Source organism: Pristis pectinata, chromosome 16 (genome assembly GCF_009764475.1).
Source record: "Pristis pectinata isolate sPriPec2 chromosome 16, sPriPec2.1.pri, whole genome shotgun sequence".
NCBI classification, from domain to species: domain Eukaryota; kingdom Metazoa; phylum Chordata; class Chondrichthyes; order Rhinopristiformes; family Pristidae; genus Pristis; species Pristis pectinata.
In genome coordinates, this window is record NC_067420.1 from 16,743,085 (window position 1) to 16,769,597 (window position 26,513).

The following is a 26,513-nucleotide window of genomic DNA, read 5'->3' on the forward strand; positions in this document are numbered from 1 at the left end:
GGTTTATAAGATTATGAGAGGCATAGAGTAGACAGCCAGTATCTTTTCCCCAGGGTTAAAATGTCTAATACCGGAGGGCATGCATTTAAAGTGAGAGGGGGTAAGTTCAAAGGAGATGTGCAGGACAAGTTTTTTACACAGAAGGTGGTGGGTGTGTGGAATGCGCTGCCTGGGGTGGTGGTGGAGGCAAATACGATAGGGGCGTTCAAGAAGCTCTTAGATAGGCACAGGAAAGTGAGGGAAATGGTAGGATATGGACATTGTGTGGGCAGAAGGGATTAGTTTAGTTGGGCATTTTATTACGAATATAATCAGTTTGGCACAACATTGTGAGCTGAAGGGCCTGTTCCTGTGCTGTACTGTTCTATGTTCTATGAAACATAAAATGCTGGAAATACTCTGCTGATCAGACAGCATCTGTGGAGAAGAGAAGCAGAATGATTACTTCATCTGGATGTAAGAACTAGGAACAGTTATAGATAAACAGGTTTTAAATGACAGTGGAGGGGAGGAGAGAACAAAAGGGAAATTCCAAGAACGGGTGTAAACTGGATAAAAGGGGTGTTAGTTTAATTTTGGAAACTGGACATTAACAATGAGGCACTGCACATATGCATTCAAAATGGTGCCATTTGGGGCTGAGACTGGGGACGTAGAGAGAGGGAGCTGGCAGTTCTTGGCTGAGTCAGGTACTCTGTGTCGTCAGACTGGCAATCAGGTAAGCAATAGTGGAGGGATTGGGGAGAGCAGTGAGCTGGGTTAGGTTGGTGATCAGGCCAGCCACAGGGTGGTTTGGGGAACAGAGATGAACTTGATTAGGTTGTTGATCAGTTAGTGGTAAGCAGCTAGTGGTCAGGTATGGTGGGGTGTGCAGTGGATCGGGTTGGGTTTGTGATCCGAATCTGGGACTGGTGGGACACAGGATGGGAGCAGAGGGGTGGGAGGATCAGGGTCTGGGGTCCGGTTGATGATCAGGTAGGTAGCCATTTTGGGAAATAGGGAAACAATCAGCATCCAGTTTTGGGTCATCTTGGCGATCAGGTGAACAGATATCTTGCAGGTGGGTGGGATCAGGATTGGGGGCTAGTATTAGGTTAGCTTTGGTGATCATGTGTGGATGGAGATCAGGATCTCCATAAAAGGCCTTGGGAAATTGCTGAATTGTGGGTAAGAAGATGGTTGTGTGTGGGGAGTCAGGGCCTGAGTTGATTGGAGGTTTTGGAGCAGTTTGGTGGCTTTGGGGACAGGGTTCTGGGCTGGGCTGGTCAACAGTTTAGAGGAGTGATAATAGGTAGGTCAGAACTGGGGCAGGGGTGTTGAAGGTTAAAAGTTTAGTGCAGGGCTACCTTCATAGGATCCAAGTGCAGTGCTGCACTATGAAGGTCAAGTTGACCAGTGGGTGCCTACAAGGATCTAAATTTGATACACCTGACATGAGAAATCATATCATGGAATGCCTGGGAGAATTTCGGGAGTGGCTTGAACTTACCCGAAAGTAGTCGTTATTGCATCTCAGTTGGCGGCAAGCACATCTTTCAATTGTCATAGGGCCAAACAGTGGAGAAACAGGTCCTTTAGCCCACCATGTCCATGTCAGCTATCAAGTACCTATCTGTACTAAGCCCCTTCACCAGCACTTGGTCTGTCGCCTACAATGCCTTGGTGATTCAAGTGCTTGTGGGATGTTTTTTAAATGTTGTGAGAGTACCTGCCTCCACCTCCTTCTTCGGTAATATTTTCCAGGTTGCAAACTCTCTGGGTTGGATTCTTACTTAGATCCCCTCTAAACTTCTTACTCCTCATCTTAAGCCTATTCTTCTGATCCTAGATGCCTCTGCTAGTTTCTTACTATCTACCCTATCGATATCTCTCAGAATTTTGTGTATCTCGTCAAGTCTCCTGTCAGCCTCTTCAGCTTCAAGGAAAACAAACCCAGTCTATCCAACTGAAACACTCCATCCCTGGCAACGTCCTGGTGAACCTTCTCTGTGTCTTTTCTAGTACAATCATGTCTTTTCTGCAGTGTGGGAATCAGAACTGCACACAATATTCCAGCTGTGGCCTAACCAATGTTTTATAAAGTCATACCAAAACATTCCTGCTATTATACTCTATGTCCCAGCTAATGAAGGCAAGTATCCCGTATGCCTTCTTCATCACCCTATCTACCTGCCCTGAAATGAATGTACCGCACAATCCTCATGCCTTCATCCTGTGGCAGCCCATTGTACAATCTGCAAACCAAAGGGCGATTGTGATACAACAGGGGATTGTCCAGAGATCACATGACCTGTTACTCCGAGTGCAATTCACACATACTTGAATGACAAACACACAGTGAAAGGCTACCACACATAATGCTGAGTGGACCACTGTGGAGGACACCAGCAACATTTGTCAGAGTGAGTCATGATTAGTGACAGTCTGTTGCATTGTGTGCTACCTGACAGGAACCTGCTGCGTAGCCAACAGATGCCGCATTAGAGACCATTGATTTTAGCCCATGAACAATGCTATAATACTCTTCTTCCATTAGCAGAATGTTCTGATATTTCTGTGGCCTCTCCGTTACCTGGATTTCTATAGTATTTGGTTGCCCTTTTGTTTTTTTTTTGCTTGTGGGCTACACATGAGCTGGGCTCACATCCTTCGACTGCAGTCTGTGGTTTCTTCATCTTGTTGCGTCTTCCTCTATTTTTTTTTGGTTCTGGTCAGAAGTTACAACCTTCTGCAAACAGAAGGCATGTGTAATCTTCAACAAACCAGCACTGGTTATAAGTGACTGAAAACAATGGTATTATAATTAGCTCTTAAAGCCTTTTTTAAAAAGAATATTCGATGTATACGAGGATTATTACTGAATTACTTCTAAAACACTTCAGTCTGAGCTATGAAAATGGGTGGCAACAGAAGTATTGTATTTCCTGGTAAAGTGATGGTGGTGTGGTGCACATACTTGCATTTGTGAAGTGTAGTGGTCAGGGGAAGAGGAGGTAAGATCACGTGTGAAACAGGAAGTTGTCAGTGAAGGGATGAGGAAACAAAACTAGAAGCATTCAAGATGAAAAGGATTTGTGAACGTAGAGACACAGAATGATAAGTAAAGGTGTCAACGAATGGAATTTGAAAATAAATAATGATCTTCTGACTTTTTTTAAACCATTTTCCATTGTTAATAACAACCAATGAAAAAAAAAATCAGCACAGGATGTATCATGAAAACATGACAAAGTTTGGTTTGTGTTGCTAATTCAGCAAAACAATCATATCATTATAACAAATAGCTATATGATATTAGAATTAAATACACTTTTCATCACAAAATAGTAGCAAGTACTTGTATTTCTGCAGTGTTTTTAACATCCAAAGGTGCTTCAACAGGTACAGATTGAGCCAAAAATTGACCCTGAACTTGGAGCAGGTGCCCAAAAATGCTTGGTTAATGATGTTGTCTTGAAGAGAGACAATGAAGGAGATAGGCTTGGGGAACAAAATTAAGGGCTTGGGGCCTAAATGGCTGAAGGGATGCCATGAAGCAATGCTTAATTCCTCAGTGTATTTGGAATCTGCAATAATTTGACTCAAAGCTGAGTGTCCTGGAACTCAGCTAAGGCGGCACTGAGAAACAAATTTGGAAGCAGTCACAATAATTTTTGGGTTTTATCCCAGCGGACAAAGAAAATCTTTATAAATGCTTTCCATCAATTCCTTCAGTGCAAGGAATAATGGAAGAAACAACCGAGGAAGTATTTTATTTATATATTGTTAGCTTTACTTATACTTTTGCACCCTTTCTTCTGTTCTTTCTCTGCCCTTAACGTTAATATTCCCCTTTTAGCCATGTCAGCAATGTTGGAAACAGATACCTTATGTAGTGCCACCCTCCTCAGTGACATCATAAAATGCAAACATCTGCCCCGCGGGTCTCAGTTCTCTGACTTCAGCTTTGTAAACCAGCATAAATTTGGCTATGCTTGAATATAATTTTATCCCATCAATGAAAAGGCTAAAACTGTCTCAGACATGAAAGAAGAAGCAAATGCTGTACACTTTTGCCAGTCTCTAAGTCTTCATGAGCTTTTGTGTTTTGTTTCTTAAGCATTAGTAAAACTGCTGTGCTTTGTGATCTAAATGTTGCATGCAAGTCAATACTTCTGACTTAATCTTTTAATAAATGAACATCACAGCAAATCACATCATGGTGGACCATAGTTTACTGAATGTTTAACTCCCTTGTTTTTATTTTCTATAATGCCATTTTCTTCTCATAATAGCTGCTCTAGCCCGTCTTGCATTTATCTCTCTCTCGTGATTTTTTAAAAATTTAGAACTCTGCTATGTTTTTCTTGACTTTCCATTCCTAGCTTTTATAATTTGTTAATTCTGTAAAGTTTGCAACCCACACATTGCCAGAAACGTAGATGGTATAAAGGATGCGCCATTGGGCCCAAAATCATTTGAAGTGTGGGTTGTGCCGATGTCATTGGTAAGAAATGAGAGTTGCCTAAAAGGTGGAAAGTTTTTGTCACTTGGTGCTGGGACTTTGAAATTGCTGTAAAATATGATTAACCCCATCAGAACTGAGATTCCTACAAACATCACTGCAACATATGCATTTCTTTGATTAGATATCTGCAGAGTTTGTCATAAAATTGCAAGCTGATTTTGTTTTAGCTCAACAATTCCAATCCCCCCCCTCCTAAGCTTGGTGATTCATTTTGGAATGTAAGTTCTCTTACCACTCCTTAAATAAAGACAGAGAATGCTGGAGGTACTCAGCAGATCAGACGGCATCTGTGGAGAAAGAAAAAGAGTCAACATTTCAGGTTGATGGCTTTTCAACAGAATTTACTTGAGACACTAACTCTGCTCAGATCCGTTTGACCTACTGAGTGCTTCCAGCATGTTCTGTTTTTATTTCAGATTTCCATTGTCTGCAGTTTATTGCTTTTCATCTCCCTGAGTTTTGCTTTATTCCTGTAGCAGTTTAACAATATGTGTTAGCAGCAGGTTTTGTCATGGTGGGGAGAAATGGTGGCTGTTAAAACCAAGCCCATCCATGGCCTCATTTGATATTGATACACAGCAAATGAACAGCAGGAACCTGGGATGGAACAATGTAGCACTCAGCTAAAATGACTCATTTCACATTTTCTAGTTCATGAAAGTGGAAATGAAATTACTGCACCTTTCCTCACATTTGGATTAGTTCACAATGAATTGTTTAAAATGATCCTACTGGTGAACTAGATTAATTGACGATGCCAGAAAAACCAACTGCAGAAAACTGCGTTTTTTATACAACATGTAGATTTTGTCAGTCATTTCTTCCTCTTCCTTTTGATTGGCTCTTGATCTCTATGCCTGTCAGACAAATCAGAACTATGACCTCTTCCAAAAACTCACAATAACCACTTTGAAACCACCTGCTTGGGAGTATGGGAGTATGGAAGATTGATCCCGAAACAGTGACTCCCATAACTTTTGCATCTGGCTTCCGCTTAGTGGTGTCTAGCAAGATCACGACTACATTTAGGAAGTCATCCCTGGAGTGATTTTATGACGTAAGTGTAATCTGTCTCCCTCATAATCTGCATTAGGCTATTTTAAAAGGATCTTTTTATTATTCTAAGACTGAATTCGGAGTCAAAATCAGAGTGATTCAAGCAGCAAAAACCTCATTATCTCTTTGTTTCACAGTAGCCTTTCACTAACAAAGTTTAATGAAAGAATAACTTGTTTCACAAAAAGTCAGACACAAAACTAGGGACTATTATCCTTGGATTTCATGAAATACAATAGGAAGTTATTTTTGGCTCATTGCTAAAGGTGAGGCCAAATACCTTTTGTTGAGTTCATATTTTTGTCCCATGGAATTAATTTGTTCAAAGGGCATTCATAGACACATGTCTACAAAAGGTACAGAGAGCTAGGTAATGTCAGGGATCTGGAAGAGTATAAGACTAATAGGATGGAGTTTAAGAAGGAGATTAGGAGAGCCGGAAGGGGGCATGAGAAGGCCTTGGCGGGCAGGATTAAGGAAAACCCCAAGGCATTCTACAAGTATGTGAAGAGCAAGAGGACAAGATGCGAAAGAATAGGGCTTATCAACTGCAGCAGTGGGAAAGTGTGTATGGATCCGGAAGAAATAGCGGAGGTACTTAATGAATGTTTTACGTCAGTATTCACTACGGAAAAAGATCTGAGGGATTGTAGTGGGGACTTGCAGTGGGCTGAAAAGCTTGAGCATGTAGCTATTAGGAAAGAGGAGGTTGCTGAAACTTTTGGAGAGCATCAAGTTGGTTAAGTCACTGGGACCAGATGAGATATACTTCAGGCTGCTGTGGGAGGCGAGGGAAGAGATTGCGGAGCCTCTGACGATGATCTTTGCGTCGTCAATGGAGACGGGAGACGTTCCGGAAGATTGGAGGGTTGCGGATGTCGTTCCCTTATTCAAGAAAGGGAGTAGGGATAGCCCAGGGAATTATAGACTGGTGAGTCTTACCTCAGTGGTCATTTAAGAGACTGTTGGATAGGTACATGGAGCTGAGTAAAATAGAGGGCTGTGGGTAAACCTAGTAACTTCTAGGGTGGGGACATGTTCGGCACAGCTTTATGGGCTGAAGGGCCTGAATTGTGCTGTAGTTTTTCTATGTTTCTATGTCATTGGAAAATGTCTCCTTTAAAGCTGTGTGAATATTTTCACCAATGTTAGGTCTGTGTTACAGAAACCACACACACCAGATTCTCGCAAATAATAGGCCATGAAGAACAGAGGAATGTGACAGAAACCTCAACCCATAGACCAGCTTAAATTGCCAACTATAACATACTCACTGTTCTAAGAAATACAATAAAAAAGGCTCCTGAGGAGCCCCGGTTATTTTAAATAAAAGTTGATTGAGACCCAATGATAAACAAACCCTGATAGTCTCAATTTAGAGCCACTTAGATGATGTCAGATCAAAAATTTCACAGGAATGCAGATTGGTCCATATTGCCTGTGCCCACTTTATAAAAGAGTTATCCAGTTATCTCCACCCCCCGGCTCACTTCCCATAGTTTTTTATCAAATTACTTATCTAATTTCCTTTGTCGATTATGTGTCATCGTCCTTTCAGGCATTGCATTGAAGATCACAACCAAACACTGCATAAGAATAATCTGCTCAGCTCACATTTAATGTTTCTGTGCCACTTACCTTATTTGCTACTCTGTGATAAAGCATGAAAGGTTCCTGAGAGGACTGAAGCTAGAAACTGTGGCTTGTAGGTATAGGTACACTATATCATCATGGTCATTGCACAAGGTATCAATGACCATTGTCTGCTGCTGAAATCTTTGGTAGTACCCGTCACATTACACTTTCTCACTCATGAAAATGTATTGTCCAAGATTAAGGCTAAGTCTGTTGAGTGCCATTGGTGTCACCGTTGGGCTGGCAATGGGTTAGGTGCCAGGAGATCAGGTCAGTAATCAGAATCAGGCTATTTGGAATGATAAGTTGGGGAGGGGGTGGAATGCTGGAGAATGAGACCTCCATTGAGAGGACTGGAATGACAAGGATCTTGTGAGATTCGAGGGGGAGGATACTAGTAGATTTTGACTGTTGGGAATCAGGGACATTAGGTATTTGAGGCATTGGAGTGGTCTAGCCTCGGCCAATTGGGGGGAATATCAGAGAATGAGGTTGGAGATTTGGTTCCATACAGGGGTTATTGAAGATTGAGAATAGAAGGTAAATAGTCAGTAATGTGTTTCACTCTGTCCAAAGTTTATTTTCAATCATGTATCATTAAAATAAATAGCACTGCACTATCTGATTTATAGCCCCTTGTCTGATTAACCAGAAAATACTGGCACTGGTGATGAATCATAGCTCAGTACTGTCACTTCTCTCAAATCCATCTGTATTTTAGAAAGAACGTTTTACTTTGGCATAAATTTGATTATTTCAACTTCATTGCTCTGATAAAGGATTCAAAGTTACAGTTTACAGGACAGATTTCCTTTTTTATTACTGCAGTTTAACTAGTACCCATGTTATAGCTATGCTGCTGAATCTTGTAAGGGCCAAGAACAAAAATGGTTTAAAACTCTGCACTTGTATAGATGTCCAAAAACCATATACAGTGAAGCGGCTCTGAGTAATAAAGGAGTTCTCTTGAAGTTCACGTGCCCACATCCTTATATTTTGCTGGGTAGTACTTCTTTGCAAGTCAGTTTCTCCCCAACCTCCTGTGAACAGTGCCAGCTCCACCTTCATATCTTCCTATATAAATGGAAGAACTTCACCAGATGTTTTAATTTGAGTGATCGGATGAACTACCAACATTAATTGAATTGAAATGAATTTGCAATCAAAGAAGCAGGATTAATCCACAGACCCATTTAGCCTGAGCTGGAATTAAAGGCAAAAAGATATTGAATCTTTAATGCTGAATTAGAATTATATGATTGTTAGATCTTTAAATTAAAAACTGATCATACTTTATTTTTAATAATTGCAAACTACAGTACTGACATTGTTCAGATATTGGACTTGAGTATTCAAAGGACACTGATGCTTTTATCTCAATTTCCACATTGTATCTATCACACAGAGATATTCAGCAATGTAATTAGTCAAGAGCAATGCAGCATATGATTTTAAACTCAGTATTATACATTTGTTTTTTTACCATGATGAGGTTCCCTGGAGAGGAACAGAAGTCAACAGTAGCAGATAAAAATAAATGTGGCTCTTTTGCAAATTATTTGCATCATGTTTTTACATTGCTAAGGCAACACCCACACAAACCTAACTGTAGTATTGTGTTCAATTCTGGACACTGCATATTAGGAAGGAGTTGAAAGCTTTGGAGTGGATACTAGAAGAGATAAAGAGATTTACTATAATGTTTCCAGCCATAGGCAGACCGGAGAAAGAGGGGATATTCTTCTTAGAAGAGAGAAGGCACAGAGGAGGTTTGATAGAAAGAAAAGGCTTGGATTTATGTAGCATATTTTACAATTGCAGAATGTTCCATGGCACATGAAAGCCAATCATAATCATAGCCAATGAAATGTTTATGAAGTGTAGTTGCTGTTGTAATAGAGAAAATTTAGCAGGCAATTTGTGCACAGCAAACTCGTACAAATGGAAACATGATAATGATCAGATGATCTCTTTTAATAACGTTGATTAGGGACAAATATTGGCCAGAACACTGGGAATAATTCCCAATGCTTCTTCAAAAAAATTACCATGAGGTAACTAATCTTCACGCGATAGAGCAGAAGCAAGTGGGGTCTGAGTTTATTATTTACTCTGAAAGTCAATGTGTTCAGTTTATGTGTTCAACTCTGCTGTGGGGCTTGAGCCCACAACCTTCCAATTCAGAAGCAAGAATGCTACCAGCTGAACCATGACTGACAGAAGTGTTTATAAACTGAGTACATAAAGAGAAATTTGTTTTCAATGACTGAATTTCCATAAAATTATTGGGTAAGAAAATAGGCAACGTCTTTTTAACACTAGTGTAAGGTTGAGGAGTGGCTTTCAAAGGGGATTTGGAAAACTGCTTGAAGGACAACAAGTTGCCAGTATGGCTAAAGAGCCAGGGAGTAGGATCAGATGATTTGAAGAGCCAGTACAGAATCAGTGAGTTGAATGGCCTCCTTCCCTGGTATACTAGTTTCTGACTATATTTAATTTGAACTATTGTGTAATTATTGTCTGGATTCAACTAACATTGGTGTCATTTTAATTAGAAGTTTGGGTGATAAAAGCCAATAATTTACTTGATGGCATACTGTAATGGTGTAAGAATGACTTAAAGATAAATGCTTTTGGAAAATATGCACAATGGTATAATTAGAGTTTGCACATTCAGAGGGAGTCAATAATTGTAAATGTAGAATTAATTTATGTTCAACTTTGCAATTAAAACACACTAGTGAAGCGATAAGCTTTAACATGTGTGTCAGATTTATAATGCTATTTGTATAAAAAACAAGACATTTAGTCTGCAGATCTCTGAAAAAGGCAGCTTGATGGTTCTTTGTAAGAGGATGTGCAAATTTGATTGGTCACATGGATATCTTTGTTGATGTCTTTGGACAATTGCGCACAACTCTGGTGAAGGTTTTCATGCTCAACACTCTTACCAATCAGGCTTTTCTCAGTTTTCCAATAAACAAAATTAACCAAGTCTTAAGAATGAAACTGCACAGAGATATACTTTTAGTGATGGTGCAGAAAATGATCAAAGCATAAGTCTTTTCCTCTGCTCATTTTAACTAGATGTGCAAATGAAATGTGAGGAAAGCTTCTGGTGGTGTGTTGTTTTTTATAACAGCCACTTCTGCTCATCCACTTTCTACTCATAAAATGGTCTGTGGACATTCCTGGGGTACTTGTGGACTCTGCCAGAAACTCCATTAGATGAGCCTGGATCGGCAAATCCAATTCTCCACTGGTGTCTGCAGCTGCACATAGGCAGTGATTCCACTGTGGGCCCCAGAGTTAAAAAAAACAAATGTCATCTGATGCCAGAAGCATTGATTTTCATTGACGTGAGTGAAAATCAGGGAGAAGAAAATTCCTTCATGTACAGATGAACTAGTTTCTTACTCCTTTCTTGGAATTGGAGGTTGCCAGCTTGTGTTTATCCTGTCTTTTTGGACCTTGCCACTCTGAGATCTTGCTTAGAAGCTGTTTGCAATGGTAGAGTTTGAACTTCTAGGCGGTGTACATTAGCTTTAATTAAGGCTTGTGGATTTCAAACTTGTGTCTTCTGTCTCAATTCTTGTTGCCTCACTTAAATAAATTGCTTATCTTTACATCATCCATACTTCCTCATCTCATAAAAGTCTGGATCATGTTCCTCTAAATCTTGTTCTCTCCACTGGAAACAGGTGCAACATTTGAAATTTCTCTTTATAAGTGGTGCCTTTATGTTTCACGATTGACCTAGTTCCTCTTCCCTCAACAAATCCCTTCTCTAGCAGGTCCGTCCCTGAACTTTAATAACCCCTTGCCAATGTTTTTTTGACATTCACACTAGTAACCAAATTCATTTTGTTAAGTCCAGGGGAAAAACAACTGTTATACTTCTGGGATAGCAAAAAGAGGGAGATTTGTAGGAGTTGAGTAGGCCTTTAGGCAATGGTATTTACAATTCTTTACAAGCAGATGAATTTCTATTTTTTTTAAGGAGGGATTACAGACTGTCCCTCAGTTACAAATGCCTGACTTATGGACACCCATACATACCAATGAGTTCCCATAATATTATTAAGTTGAAACGTCCAATTTACATACAAATGTTTGTTCCTACGAATGGCAGAACTAGTTTCCTCTCTCTCTACTTTTAGTAATTGTTCTTTCTTCTTATGTGCTTTTGATGCCATTTATTACAATACTGTGGAGGCATCGTTGCCATGTCAAGTGATTTTTGTGTATTTTCTGACTTACAGACAAAATCAACTTATGAATGTCTGTAAAAACAGAACACACTTGTTACCCGGGGACAGCCTGTATTTGCATTGCAAATTTAAATGGCTATCTCAGTCATTGAAAATGTCATGGATGTTAAGATTTCTGTCTGCATTTAATATTGGATGTCTCTCAAAATTAAATAGAGAATGGATGCCACTTAGAAAAATGATGCATGTCTAAAGTGGTTTGCGTGGCTCCTGGGTTCTGTTTTATAACCTTGTTAATGTAGGTCAATATACAAGATAAAGTACAACTAAAGTCAGAAGGGTTCCACTGAAATCATACTGCTTTCTTTATGTTTTTATGATTTTCACAGTAGTATTGGAAACTTTAGTCATATTCTTCTTCAGGACTTCCTGATTGCTAGTGATGCCAGTGGGTGAGGTTCCTCCTCAGTTGTATTGGTTTGAAAAACTGCAGCATAATGCACCTTGGGATCATTTAATTTGCCTTTCATATACTGATTAGTTTAAATGGCTTCTGTAAATATTGTTTTAATTTCACTATGGCTGTTTGAGAATTGAAATTAAACATTTTAAAAATAATCTGGAACTCAAAGCTGGCACTAATAAAAGTGGCAATGAAGCTGTCAGATTTTCATATTTACCCAATTATTTTGCTGAAGTCCTTTAGGGAAGAGAATAAACCATCTTTATCTAGTCTGTTCTGAAGCCTGCCTCAATTTAATTTCAAGGTGATTGAACATTTAGTCATATTCTACAATGGCTAGCAGTCCATTCAGTTGTATCAAAAAAAGCCCACCAGCCCTAGCAAACTCAACGCAACACAGTGGAGACATGAACCTCAGGTGCTGGAATCTGGAGCAAAAAAAAACAAATTTCTGGAGGAACTCAGTGGATTGAGCCGCATTTGTGGAGGAAAATGGAAAATTGACATTTCAGGTCGAGACCCTTCATCTGAACCAGATGAAGGGTCTCGACCCAAAATTTTGAATGTCCATTTCCCTCCAAGATGCTGATCAACCCACTGAGTTCCTCCAGCAGTTTGTTTTTTTGCTCAAGGTAACACAAGATGAGCAATGGATCCTAGTCCAACATTGTCCATATCCTATAAATAATTAAAACATCTAACCATTCCAGCAATGCCTATGTGCTGTGAATAAATTAAAGGTAAGACAAATACAGAATAGATGGCAGACTCTAAGACACTCCACCACTTGTAGTTCAAACAAATTACCAGTTGATTAGAAAAAAAATAATTAGAGAATGGCTGTTGAAGCAGGTCCATAAATTCTTTCAGAAGTTGTTAAGTTGTTGAAGGAAGATGGAGAACAAGCTGTAGATTACATTTTATGAATCTTGATGGTTTAAACAGGCTGCTTCTGTGCTGTAATTTGCTGTCTCTGTATGATGCAGAGAGAGGAAATGAGCAGGTAAACCTGAATGTCTCAGGTCTGTTCAGTTAAAGTTTGGATTACCAGAAATATTTCCAATTAAATTTAACCATCTGGACTGCAGCTGGATTCCGGGTGTTCAAATTTTGTATTTAAGCTCCAATGCACCAGGGCTCTCTAAATAAACTCAGCTAACATATGATAACAAATCAGAATATTGGCGCTTTTTTGCTGAAATCTAAAAGTATATTGAAAGCATTTATTTTATTGATCAATGTCACTCTACTTATTTCCATTCTGCTTATAGTGAGGTACATCTGAGAGCAAATTCCGTATGAAACCAGTGTGATTAAACATGTAAAAGTTAATGCAACATTGAATGTCACTCACAGCAGAAAACACAAATCTACCACAAGTAGTGGAGAAGCGAATGTATTTGAAAAAAATATTAATTTAAAAAATTTAATATTACCTAAAAAATGGACTGGAACAATTCATGGGAATGAACAAATGATAATGGGAACAAATGTAACATACTAAAATTACTGATGGAAAAATAAGCTGTTAGAATGCAAAAAGTCTGCAAAAGAATCTGATGAGAAAGGATGTAAAGGTACTTGAAAGAATGCAGAAGAAATTTCCTTAAATGATTCCAGGAATGAGGAATCTTAGTGATAATATTGGGGTGAAATAGTTCTTTTAGGAGAAAAGAAAGCTGAAAAGAAGGTTTGATAAAGATGTACTAGATCACAACAAGTTTGAATAGGGTAGGTATAGAGAAGCTGTTCCTTCAATGGATGGTTTCAGGGATACACAGGGCTGTTAGAAAGATCTTTTTATATGGAGAGTGATTGTGATTGGAACTCACTGCCTGTAAGGATGATGGAAACAGAATCAGTCAGTAATCTCAAAAGGGAATTGAGTAGACACTCAAGAGAAAGGAATTTAGAAGGTTTTTGGGACAGAGAAGGGGAATGGGACTGGTGAAATTGCTTACAGCAAGCCAGAATCATCATGATGGGCTGAATGGCATTTTCTATTCTGGAGCAATTCCATGATTCCATGGACGGGCAAGAAAGTGGAGGTGGAAGTGTGATCGGTGAGGCTATTCACTTAGTTGGGAAGATTGATTGAGACTTGTTATTAGTAAATGAAAATAATAAAAACCAGCAGATGCTGGAAATATGAACTAAAACAAAAGTGCTGGAAACACTCAGCAGTTCGGGCATCATGTGTGGAAAGAGAAACAGAGTTAACATTTTACATCAAAGATCCTTCCCAGTTCTGACAAAGGGTTTACAACCTGAATCATTAACTGTTTCACTTTCCACAGATGCTGCCTGACGTGTTGAATGTTTCCAGCATTTTCTGTTTTTTATTGGAGGTTCCCACCGTCTTCCCAAATGCTCCTCCACAGGCCAAGGATTCCTCTGAGTCTGTGAAAATGTAACACTTTTTCAAGGACACTTTGACAAGACCAATGGAGCATTTTCTGTGTCCTCCTGGTTGTCTCTTGTCATGATGGAACTTGAAATAGAATGCCCATTGTTTGGTTTTCGAATGATGTGGCCTGTCCATCAAAGCTGACTGGATATAATAAGACCCTCAGTGCTAGAGATATTAGCCTGGGAGAGGGTGCTGATATTGGTTCATTCATCCTGCCAATGGATCAGTAAAAGGTGCGCTGAAGCATTCAAACACATTTGTTGGATTCACCACATCAGTATTTTCAAGGTACTATAAGAAGCCTCTGAAGTGCAGGAACATGTACAATTCTGTTTGTGATTGTATTTCAATACAAACTGTAAATGTTAATTGAGAATGATCCGTTGTTTTATAAAAACAATAATGATATTAAGAGTTTCATTAACTTGTGATTCAAAGCTGTCCGAGCCTATCTTCACTTTTGTGTCGAAGCCTGTGAGGATTTAATGTAGTCTTATCTTGAACATATTAACATAAGTTATCTTGTCTCTTATCAGCTGCATGGCTACATGGAGAACAAGCCTTTAAGCCTGCACATATTTATTGGAACAGCGGATGAGCGACTCCTGAGGCCACATGCCTTTTACCAAGTCCATCGCATCACTGGCAAAACAGTCTCAACCACCAGCTACGAGAAAATCTGCGGCAATACCAAAGTTCTGGAAATCCCGCTCCAACCAGAAAACAACATGAAAGCAGTGTAAGAATATTATTTCAATTAACGTGTTACCAGTATGTCATATGGTTTTAAAAATACTTTGTTAGTTGTTACTCCTGAAGAGAATGAGTTGGATGATGGCTTGCTACTGTTGTTATTCCTTTACATTGCACAATTTGGTTAATTCCCATACAGAATGATGAAATGAAAGCCAGGTGCAGTGCAGGTCCTGGGTGGACTGTATCTGTCAGTCTCAAAACAATTTCACTTTGCACTACATTGAATGAATTGGTCAACACATTTGGCTGATCTCAGTTCACTTTAACAGCAAAGTTTTTAAATTGTTTACTCTGTCAATGATTTTGTTTCTCCTATGTATTAAAAGTAATGCATTTCTGCTACTGCACTGCTAATCGTTTAATCAGTAAATTTAAGTGACATGTTGATGTAGTAGGCAATTATTTTCTGAGATTAGCATTGTGGTGAATGGTTGAATCATGGTGTAGGATCTTCATATCTGCACCATGCTTTGCTCGAATTCGGACTGTTCAATGTAGATTCTGGATGCTCAACTTGTAAAAATGGCCCATTCCCCAGGACTTGACATCTCACTTGTTATTACCAACCTGATTTCACCTAAAGTATGAATTGTAAAAAAACTTTTGTGCTTTTGCTGAACTTTTTTGTTCTGCCTACCGATCTATGTATCTTGGACCTTTAAATGTTTACTTACAAAATACTTTCCTGCACATTGAAAGAGTGACCAGCACAATTACAAAAGGCTGATCTTCTCGTTTTATTTTGGGAGCGTGTATTTCATCAACCTAGTCAAATACACTTATTTTAGCTTCTCTGTAGGATTTTGACATTAAAGAATACTAATGGAAAGTACTATCATTTCAGTTGAATTATTAATTACCAAGGCATGCATAAAATGGATGAAAGTTTACCTTTACCATTACAGGCCATTTGTACTGTGTTACAGTATAGGTACTGCACTTGATAGGTGGAAAGTCTAACAAGTGCAGAAGCAGATGCAAAAGTATTTTTGGAGCATGAAAGTTAAGTTACCAAGTCTAGGTGTCACTATGTAAGGTGAAAATTGCCTGATTGTACCACTGCCTCAAACTAGTGGTTATGTATAAAAGTTTGTATGATTTCCATTCAGGCTTTCTCTCCTTACATTCCTTTGTTTAACTGCCATTCCAGGAACAGAAGTTTAAGCAACCTCATGCCCTTTGACCTGATCTTAATTATAAATAAAAATTAATAGCAAAATAGCATAAGGGCAGCTTATGACAACACAACTTGGAATGTTTTCTACTACCTTTCTTGCATGGAGAAATCTAAGGGCAGCTTAAAAAGGCTGAAGAAAACATTTATTTACAATCACTTTGAGTCACCATTTTAATAAAATTAGATAAAAGACCACAATTTTTCTATATTGAAGGTAATAAAGATCATGAATACTCGTCTTTGCTATGAAACAGTAACTTGTAGTCTATCATTTCCTGCCCACCTGCTTTCAGTTGTGGGTGCTGAACTTGGAATAGCCTCATTCTTGGGGTCAAGGAAGCTGCACTGCTCAGTAAGGCACAGAAGACGCTTTGTGGAATAGTCTGAGGAATACTGGTACACATTCTTTCTCGCACTAGTGAATAATGTTCCTTGGCTGGTCCACTCAAGAATAACATGTGGAGAGATTCATGGACTAGATCATTCTAGGGAAACTGGACAGGATAGAGGAAGTTTAGCAGCCTTCTTGTAAGCTCCATGATTTTAGTTGATCAAGGTCAACAACATTCACACTCTTAGTCCTTAAGTTTTTACTAATATCATTTTAATTTCTTGCTCTAGGTAGGAAATGTATTCACACGATCCCTACTTTGCAAATGGGAACTCTGTATATGTGGATTTCTTGTTTCGCTTTGGAGACCCTTAAACAGACTATTGGGTTTCTGCATGTGTCTACTATCATTGACCAAGAGAAAGACCCTCTTGCATATAACAAAAGGAAGTCTTGTTGTTTAGTTGGCCAAAATCTACTTTTTTATGCAAAGGCATACCTTTTTTTATTTAAAAAAATTTAGAGGCAGTTTATTATTCATGCCCTTCCTTCCCAACATGTTGCGCCTGTTCCTATGACAACATATGGCTCAAAATAGATTTCCCATTGAATCTGCTACAGTACCTGACCTTAAATGACCAAGTAAGCTAGTCAGATCGGGCATGTGAATTATATATGATTTGATATATCAAAATTAATTTGAAATAAATTAAGGTCGTACATAGGAGAGCAAAACCCTATAATCTTTTAAAACTTGAATCGGCGGAGGTTCATTTTAATCTGATTTGCTCTCCATTCCCACATCTACAGATCTCTGGCTGGTAAATAAAACCTAGTATTTTACACTAGCTCTTTATAAAGAATGTTTTCAATCAGCGTAACAAGCAACAGCTGGAAAAGACAATATCACTTTTGTTGGCATTTGGCTGTATTTTTTAACTATCAAAAAATCATATTACTCACATATAGAATAACGACAGGAACTAGTGGCTGGGATTCTTGTCCAACTGATTGAAATAGAATAGATAAAACGGAGCAGAACATTACACCTGATCATTTGTTGGCAGAGTTATTGAGCAATTAGTCTTAATGAGTGAACTGAAACGCTTTCCAGTTACCCTTAAGCAGGAAATCCTGGCTCACGGGATTGCACTGGAGGTAGGGATGCCTGAAGTGGCCAAGTTTTTGTGTAGAGCAAGTGGCCAAGTGGCCAAGCAGTTGACTCTGGATCATATCTGAAACCAGAAACAGTTAGCTCCAGAAAAGCAGCATCATCTTCACAAAGACTATTGTTCAGAGAACCAGGAAAGAAAGGTTGAAAGGTTTTTGATACTGAGAGACAGTATTTATTCTTCTGCATTAATTGTAGGAAGGTTTAAAAAGTATTATAGAGTCCTAGGACACCTCTTGAATGCCTTCTGAATGTGGTTAAACAATCCAAGTGGAGTTATTGTCATATAATGTTAACCAAGTGGTGTAAAACTGTCCTCTCTGGATATTTTCACAGTACAACTCTCCAGTGTCCAGCTGCAATTTTGTAAACACATCCTGAGACTCTATGCCTGATGAAATCTTCAGCTGTGGTTCAAACCTCCACTTAGCTGACATGTGAGAGTTTATGTTGGTAGAATAAGAAGAAATTTGATGAAAGTTTTCTGTGCTGAAATTTTAAATCTAGAAGTGACTATTAACTGCTTCAATTATTCGCAAAAAAGGATATATTAATGTTAATCTCTCCCCTTCTCTCCAGAAGGAGTTGGCTATTGCTACATTTTTATTGCATAAACCCCAGTCATGGTGGCCATTTTGCATGTGCAGACCTGGGCAAAACTTGCAGGATCGTAGAATTGTTATGCCACAGAAGGCAATCACTCTGCGCATTGATTCTTCGACCAGCTCCTGGAAGAGCAAATCCACCAGAACCATCCTTTTCCCATGGACTAGCATTTTTTTCTCTCTTATGTGCCTGGCTAATTTTCTTCTGAAACTCCTAACTGATTCTGTTCCCACCACCCCTATAGGTTGTGAGTTCCAGGCAGCGAATTTTAAGGCATTATTGAATCATAGAAGATTTGCAACACAGAAAAAGGCTATTTGGCCCATCAAGCTTATTTTAGCAGGTCTAATGCCACTTTTCCATTGTACTCATGTGGTCTTTGAACTATTGGCTACGGGGAACACTTTACTTTTATTTCTCCTATCTGAACCTGTTATGATCTTGTATATCAAATCTCTCAACCCTAGTTTCTCTGGTCTAACCTTACAGCTGAATCCCTCAACCCTGGAGTCCTTCTGCTAAATCTTGTCTGCTTTCTTTCTTGAATCTTCACATCTTTCCTAGGATGACCAGAAATGGACTCAATGCTCCACTTCATGGCCTAATTAGTGTTATATATATTCTCTGATCTTGTATTCTATTTCTCTATTTATACATCACAGGATTCACAAATAGATGGTGGCAGCACAAATAGAGAAGATGGCGAAGAATGTATATGGTTTAGTATCCTTCATTAGCTGGGGCATAGAATATATAGGCAGTTGGCTGTGGTACAACTTTATAAAACATTGGTTAGGCCACAACTTTATGCAGTTCTGGTCACCACACTCAATGAAGGACATAATTGCACTGGAGAGGGTGCAGTTGGGACTTACCAGGATGTTGTCTGCGATGAGGAGAGACTGGAGAGACTCAGTTTGTTTCCCTTGGAGTGGAAGAGGCTGAAAGTTGATCCAATCGAAGTATACAAAATTATGAGGGGTATAGACAGGGTAGATAGAAGGAAAATTTTCCCTGTAATAAAGATGTCAAAAACCAGTTGGCATAGGTTTAGGGCAAGAGGGAAGAGGTTTCGAGGGGATCTGAGGAAGAGTTCTTTTTACCTAGAGGATAGTTGGAATCTGGAATGCCTTGCCTGAGTGGATGGTGAAAGGGGGAATTTTCACAGCATTTAAGAAATATCTGGATGAGCACTTGAATAACAAAGGCACAGAAGTCTACCGACCAAGTGCTGGTAATTGGGATTATTGTTGATGGGTAATTGATAGTCAGCATGGCTATATTGAGCCGAAGGTATTGGTATTGGGCTCATTTCTGTGCTTTGTAACTCTGACTCAATGATTCCAAATGCTTACTAGCCACTCTTGCCACCCCCTGCTGTTTTCAAATTTAGGCACATATACACCTAGGTCCCTTTGTTATTGCACATCATTTAGAACTGTGCTATTTAGTCAGTATTGTCACTACTAACTTTTTCTGCCAAAGAGTATCATATCTCAATTCTCTGTTTCAAATTCTGGCAATTATCTGCTCATTCTGCCACCCTACCTATGTCATCTTATGGTCCATCACTATCCCCAATGTTTACTACACTTTCAAGTTTTGTGTCCTCTGTAGAGTTGGCGATTTTACCCTGGATACTCATGTCTAAGTCAGAAATGTACATCAAAACAAGCAGTGGCCCTAGCTCCTACCCCCGAGGAACATTAATATTTATCATTCTCCATATTTGAAAAATAACTGCCCATTACTCTCCATTCTGTTTTCTTCTGTTAGACCAATTTCCTAATCACACTACTACTGGCTTTCATTTCATGGGCATCAATTTTGCTCAGCATTTTGTCGGGACCTTGTCTACTGAAAACCCATATAAACATAATCTACTGCATACCATCCATCAATCTTCTTTGTAGCTTGATCAAAAAATTCAGTCAGGTTAGTCCAATATGACTTTGCTTATGCTTCTTTATTAGTTCAAACTTCTCTAAATGCCTATTAATTTTATTTCATTTTTTTTAAACAATTTACATGAAAATTGTTTGATACTGAGTTACCTTCAAACTTCCAATATCAAATTTTTTTCTGAATTAGTTGAGTTTTTGCTTTATTGACGGCTAGTGTTAGTAAGAAGGAAGGAATTTAAATATCTAATAAGAAGCTTTCATCTTGCAGCCACTGTGAATGAGAATAAAATGAAGGATAAGGTTTTCATTTTAACATGGAAAGTTTTCCACATATCATACTGAATCTCCTCAATTTATAAAGGGGTCCAAGGATTCACTATTTGGCATGTGGCCAGTTATTGCTATCCGCCATTGGAAATATGAATGGCAGTTGTTGAAAATTTCCTGTTTAAAATGCCTCAAGTTAATATTCCCACAAATGGATATGGCTGACACAACGTAAAATTCTAGTCTGGTTGCTTTTTCTAAAACTGGGGAATGAAGTGTCTGAATTATTTCTCTGATATTTTCTGGTTGGCTGTCAAAAGGTGAAAGGGAGAAAGAATGAAAAAAATTAAATTTATATTACGCCTTTCACAACTTCAGGACATCCAGAACCGCTTCAGCCTACAAAATCTAATTGAAGCATAGTTACTGTAATAATACAGGAAGAGTAATGCTACATAGAAAGCTCTTTGTCTCATGTGGGAGACACTGAGTTGCTTGGATTGTACAGGGAAAGATATTTAGATTGGCTTTATTATAAATCTCAAAATTGGCCAGATATGGATAGTCACAAGGATTGTTATCTCTTTAGAAATAAAATGCTTCTGTGTGGCACCATAGAGGACATTAGCTTTGGACAACTGCAAGTTGCAATTGAAAGCAAACACCATCCCAGAGAAGCTAAACTTTCAATTCTAGCCAGTTTTCAATGTAGGGTAAACCTGGAGCTGCATTTTTTGAGCACTGCACTGTTTTTTGCCTCTAATTACAAGATGCTTAAATATTATCACCCTGAAAATTTACATTATGAATAGCAAAAATTTAATAGCAGGAAACGTGGTTAAAGAGGTGCTGGGAAGATCGCTGGTACTGCAATAGATAACTAGTGCTGGAGAAGAGGCACCTGATTGGAACATTAGTGGCACCCTGAGGAAGACAACCTCTGTTCTCCACTCTGGATTCCTACTCTGCCCCTGCGTTTGCGGTTTCTGGTCAACCTGCCATCGCCACAGTGTAGCCACAGGAATAACCCAGTGTAGGAGCAAAAATAGAGGCAGAGGTTCACTATGATTTCATGCATAGCTTTGATTTATTGGCTTTTAGTTGTGCATTGTGGATAAGGGAAATTTAGGTGTGGGGCTGTTAGTGAGAATCTGTTACTACAGTTGCTGGCATCACACTCAGGTAAACTTCTCATCAACGGCCCAGGGAAAAAGACACCGTCTCCTCTATTCCTTTTCTTCCTCCTGCTCCTGCTCCTGATTCTTCTTCCCTTATCGCTGCTCTCTATCCGCTGCCTTATGTAGTTAGTGGCAAGGCTTTCCTCTTATGTTATACAGCAGGCCACCACATATCTTGACCAGCTCTCTGTGGAAGAGCTCATCCAGAGGTCCTGGGTGTGTAAACATTATTCTGGCACACCAATGATGCACAACTGTCTATGTTACCCATCAAGTCACTAGCTAGACCCTTGTCACTTTGCAGCAATCCTTTGGCTTCCAATGTTGACTCAAGTGCCACTGGTTTGGCAGATTGCTGCCATATAAGGCCCTTATGACTTCTGCCATGATATTAATTAATTAGCTGCTCCCTTCACCTGCTGGTTTTTGGCAAGACAGAATGAAATGTATTTGGCTCCCTTTGAATAGTTCTCTATGTGACTTCCCATAAGTAGCAGATTGCAAAATGTAGCAAATATCTCCAGCTCCAGCATAGGAGTTCACTACCACGGTAACCTTGGCAGCCACTGAAAATGAAGTCCATGACCTGCTTTGAATTTGAGGTTGTAGCAACTGCAAATAGAAGATTTCAGTGAGAGAAGGCCTTACTGATCCACAAACAATTCACATGTTGTTCCCTACTGAGGTTCAGGTTAAAGGATGCCTTAGGTGAATGTGGTGTCCTTCACTCACCCCTTCTCCTCCATCATCCAGCATATTTCCATGGTCTATGTGCCCTCTGCTCATTCTGTTTGCCATGCTATATTCCAAAGGGAATCCATATTTATGCTTCCAAGTCTGGGTGCAACTGGATTGTGCAAAAGCCTTGAGACATGCAAAAGTCCTTCACTATTTGCTACAACAATCCCTGGAGCTTTTAATAACATGAAACAACTTTTGAAACTATCAGAAGTGTGACTGATAGCCAGAAGAAATAAACCAGCAAATCTCCTGTACTTCAGAGAAAGTACTAGCCCAGCGCAGTACCAGATCAATGGTCTGAACACTAATGTGTTTACCACTTTATGTTCTGGTGTGATGCACAGTGTAGATGCCATTTTGTTGCCAAAAAATGGACACATGTTTCCAATTTCTCACTTGTTTATCTTGCCACATTTTGATACAGTCATTTTATTAGTCTTTTTATTTAGATTGACCTTACCATTTAGATCCCAGCAATATGTAACCCTAAGTATCTTGTCCGTGATTTAGAATTTCTTCACAGTTCTGGTGAAGAGTCTTTGACCAGAAACTTAAATTTTTTTCTCTTTCCATTGATGTGCCTGACGTGCTGTTTCCTGCATTTTCTGTTTCTATTTTGGAATGGCTTTGTGAATGTGGGTTCAGAAAGTATACATTCGTGACACTAAAGCTGATCCTAGATTTTTGAAAATCTGGTGTCAATGTAAATGAGATTGATATGTTACCAGCTTTGTTTGCATCATTATTTTTGGTTAACCTTGACTGAGAAAATCAATCTTAACAAAAGAAGCTTTCTTCAACAAGAAAGTTATTTTTAGCCGTGTTGAGGTCCTGCCTGTAAAAGAGGAAGTACCTATTTGGTCTTCAGTATTTCTGTGCATTATGAGTAATGCACAGGGGGCTGGATTTGTAAAGTGACAAGCTCAGTCATTGGTCCACACAGAGCAAAGTTAAGTTCATTTTGCTTGCTTGCCTCATGTCATTATGGATTGCTATAATTAGTACATTCCACTCACCTATGGTAAGTAATTGATGTAATCTTGTGAAAATATATCTGTTATAACAAGCAAACGGATTCCTAGGTGGTCAAATTTACATCCATAAGAGTTACTATTGTTAGAGTCATTACACATTACACTACACCCCTCCCAGCAATTCTGACAAGTTGTCACAAGCAAAAAGAGACACGAGCAGATTGATGCATCCCAACAGGGAAAGATTCTTGATAGCTGTAAGTTTTTATTTGTTAAAATGCTCCTGAATGTTGACCTTTTCAGATGTCCGGAAACTTATCTGAGTGACAATCTTGAAGTCTGAGCATAGTTGGTGACTTGTTCTTATTTGAGCATTTTGTAGTTGATATTTGTACACATATACTTTCCTGCAGAAATCACTAGTAATTAGGAACAGGAACTTTGATGAGTTTTTTGAAACTCTGGGGTGGGGGTGGTGGGGGAGGACTGGTCCTGAATTTGAACCTGGAAGTTATGGCGTCTGATTCACTGCTAATGAATTTCCTATCCCTGAAGTAGATCAACAAATAACAAGACTAAAGCAAATAAATCAACAAATAACAAAAGCAAAGGAAACCAAGATTACAAATCTCTCATCTAAAAATTAGATTAGAAAATATCATTTGTACCCTTTTATATGCTTATGCACACAAAGGATATGATTTTGGACGTGTTTTGAAGTATTTGTGCTTGTTTCCTGTTGAAGTCCCATCCATTGGACCGGGCATTTCCTGTCATGATTTCTGTCAGTATGAATGTCTTTCCTCAACTTATTCCTTGCATGCGATGGCACCATAAAACATGCAGAGCCCATTAATTACTTACCAATAGAAATTGGATCAAAAGCTTGCATCTTATAATTAACCCAGTTGAACAGGGAGCATATCATGCTGATAATAGTGAACTTTATTTGATTTAAGGTGGTTGCCCGGGATATCATATTTATGCGTTAAGGTTCATTCCATGTAATCGTAACTCCAAGGCAGAGTACAAAGTTAATGGTAGGATTCTGGGTAGTGTGGAGGAGCAGAGGGATCTGGGGGGGTTCATATCCATAGATCCCTGAAAGTTGCCTCACAGGTGGATAGGGTAGTTAAGAAAGCATATGGGATGTTAGCATTCATAAGTCGTGGGATCGAGTTTAGGAGCTGTGAGGTAATGATGCAGCTCTACAAAACTCTGGTTAGACCACACTTAGAGTACTGTGTGCAGTTCTGGTTGCCTCATTATAGGAAGGATGTGGAGGCGTTGGAAAGGGTACAGAGGAGATTTACCAGGATGCTGCCTGGTTTGGAGAGTATGGATTATGAGGAGAGACTAAGGGAGCTAGGGCTTTACTCTTTGGAGAGAAGGAGGATGAGGGGAGACATGACAGAGGTGTACAAAATATTAAGAAGAGTAGATAGAGTAGACAGCCAGCACCTCTTTCCCAGGGCACCAGTGCTCAATACAAGAGGGCATGGCTTTAGAGTAATGGGTGGGAAGTTCAAGGGAGATATCAGAGCAAGGTTTTTTACCCAGAGAGTGGTTGGGGCATGGAATGCGCTGCCTGGAGCGGTGGTGGAGGCAGGTACATTGGTTAAGTTCAAGAGATTGCTAGATAAGCATATGGAGGAATTTAAAATAGAGGGATATGGGGGAGGTAGGGGTTAGATAGTCCTAGGTGAGATTTAAAGGTCGGCACAACATTGTGGGCCAAAAGGCCTGTATTGTGCTGTACTGTTCTATGACTCTATAACTCAGAAAACTTTGCTGCCACCGGCCCTTTGTGCAGGTTACAGCTTAACCGCAGCCCATAGCCCTCTCAATCTGTAGCCCCAGTGGCTGCCACTGATCATGGGGATTGAAGATCGCCCACAGCTGGAGGGCACCATTATTCTGCTTCATGCTTGGTGGGGAGGAAGTGTCTAACCCAGAGACCCATGCTCCAATATCTCCACTCTACGCCATAGCCATGCTTCCATCCCCCGGTTATTGCTATTTCTGCCTCCTCTTCCCCACGCCACCTCAAGCTGCCATGGAGAGCTCACTTTAACGGACTTCCCATTTTCCATTGCTACTGACTGCCTAGGGTTTTAACACTCCTTAAAGAGAGTAAATCGTAACAACATTTCCTTAAAGCAAGGATGTCCTAATGTTGAAATCAGGCTCACCTGTTGTAAGAATCTTATACTAGGTATTCTATGCCTCCCACAAACTCTGCGTTTTACTTCCACAGATGAAGCTCTGTAAATTGTTCAGATTGACATTGTTCATGAGATGTCTAGTCAGCCTCCCAACTAAAAGTTTATCATGCTTGTTCTGGTTGTATCGCTGTTTAGCAATGCGTCCAAGCACTTTAAACTTTTTGAGATTCAGAGCAGACATTAATATTTTCTTCTGGTTAAAGTTGGATCTTTTTCCTCAAAATTTTCAACGAACCATTCAGTTTATGGTGCATTTCATTCTCAGGGCTTGGGTATCACTTACAAAGTTGCATTTATTATCCAACTCCCAGTCAGACTGTGACAGGCTACTTTTGAGGGCAGTTAAGTCTGGGGGATTTTAGTTGCCAGACTATGAAAGGGTGGCGAATTTCCAAGAGGATATTAGTGAATCAGTTGAGTTTTTATGGCAGTTCAACGGCTTCATGGTCACATTTCACTGATTCCAGCTTTATTTGCAGTTTTTGAACTGAATTTAAATTCTGTCTTGTCAAGTAGCCTTGAATTATGTCTTGTTTGGTCATGAGCTACTTTTTTTTATATAATAGGATTGATTGTGCTGGAATATTGAAGCTGAGAAATGCTGATATCGAGCTGAGGAAAGGAGAAACGGACATTGGCAGGAAGAACACCAGAGTGAGGCTGGTTTTTCGAGTGCACATTCCTCAGCCCAGTGGCAGGACTATCTCACTGCAGGTTGCTTCCAATCCCATTGAATGCTGTAAGTTTTCTATGCATTTAAATATGTATGTCTTGTCAGTGCATAAATGTTTATTAGAATGAATTGTGACTATTTTATTCTATGTTGGAAAGAAATGATTAATTTACTTTTTAAAATTAGCCATTCCTAACACCGATTATATTTCCCAGAATTTACTCATGT

At 39.3% G+C, this 26,513-nt stretch overlaps 1 protein-coding gene across 3 annotated transcripts in view; it reads left to right on the forward strand.

The window, feature by feature from the left end:
* nfatc2a (nuclear factor of activated T cells 2a) overlaps positions 1-26,513 on the forward strand; it is a 137,985-nt gene that overhangs the window by 29,494 nt on the left and 81,978 nt on the right. For all 3 annotated transcript variants that reach the window (XM_052031460.1, XM_052031458.1, XM_052031459.1), the window contains exons 4-5: positions 14,819-15,021; positions 26,179-26,351. In XM_052031460.1, coding sequence (XP_051887420.1) covers positions 14,819-15,021; positions 26,179-26,351 — 376 coding nt within the window. The remainder of the gene's footprint in view (positions 1-14,818; positions 15,022-26,178; positions 26,352-26,513) is intronic.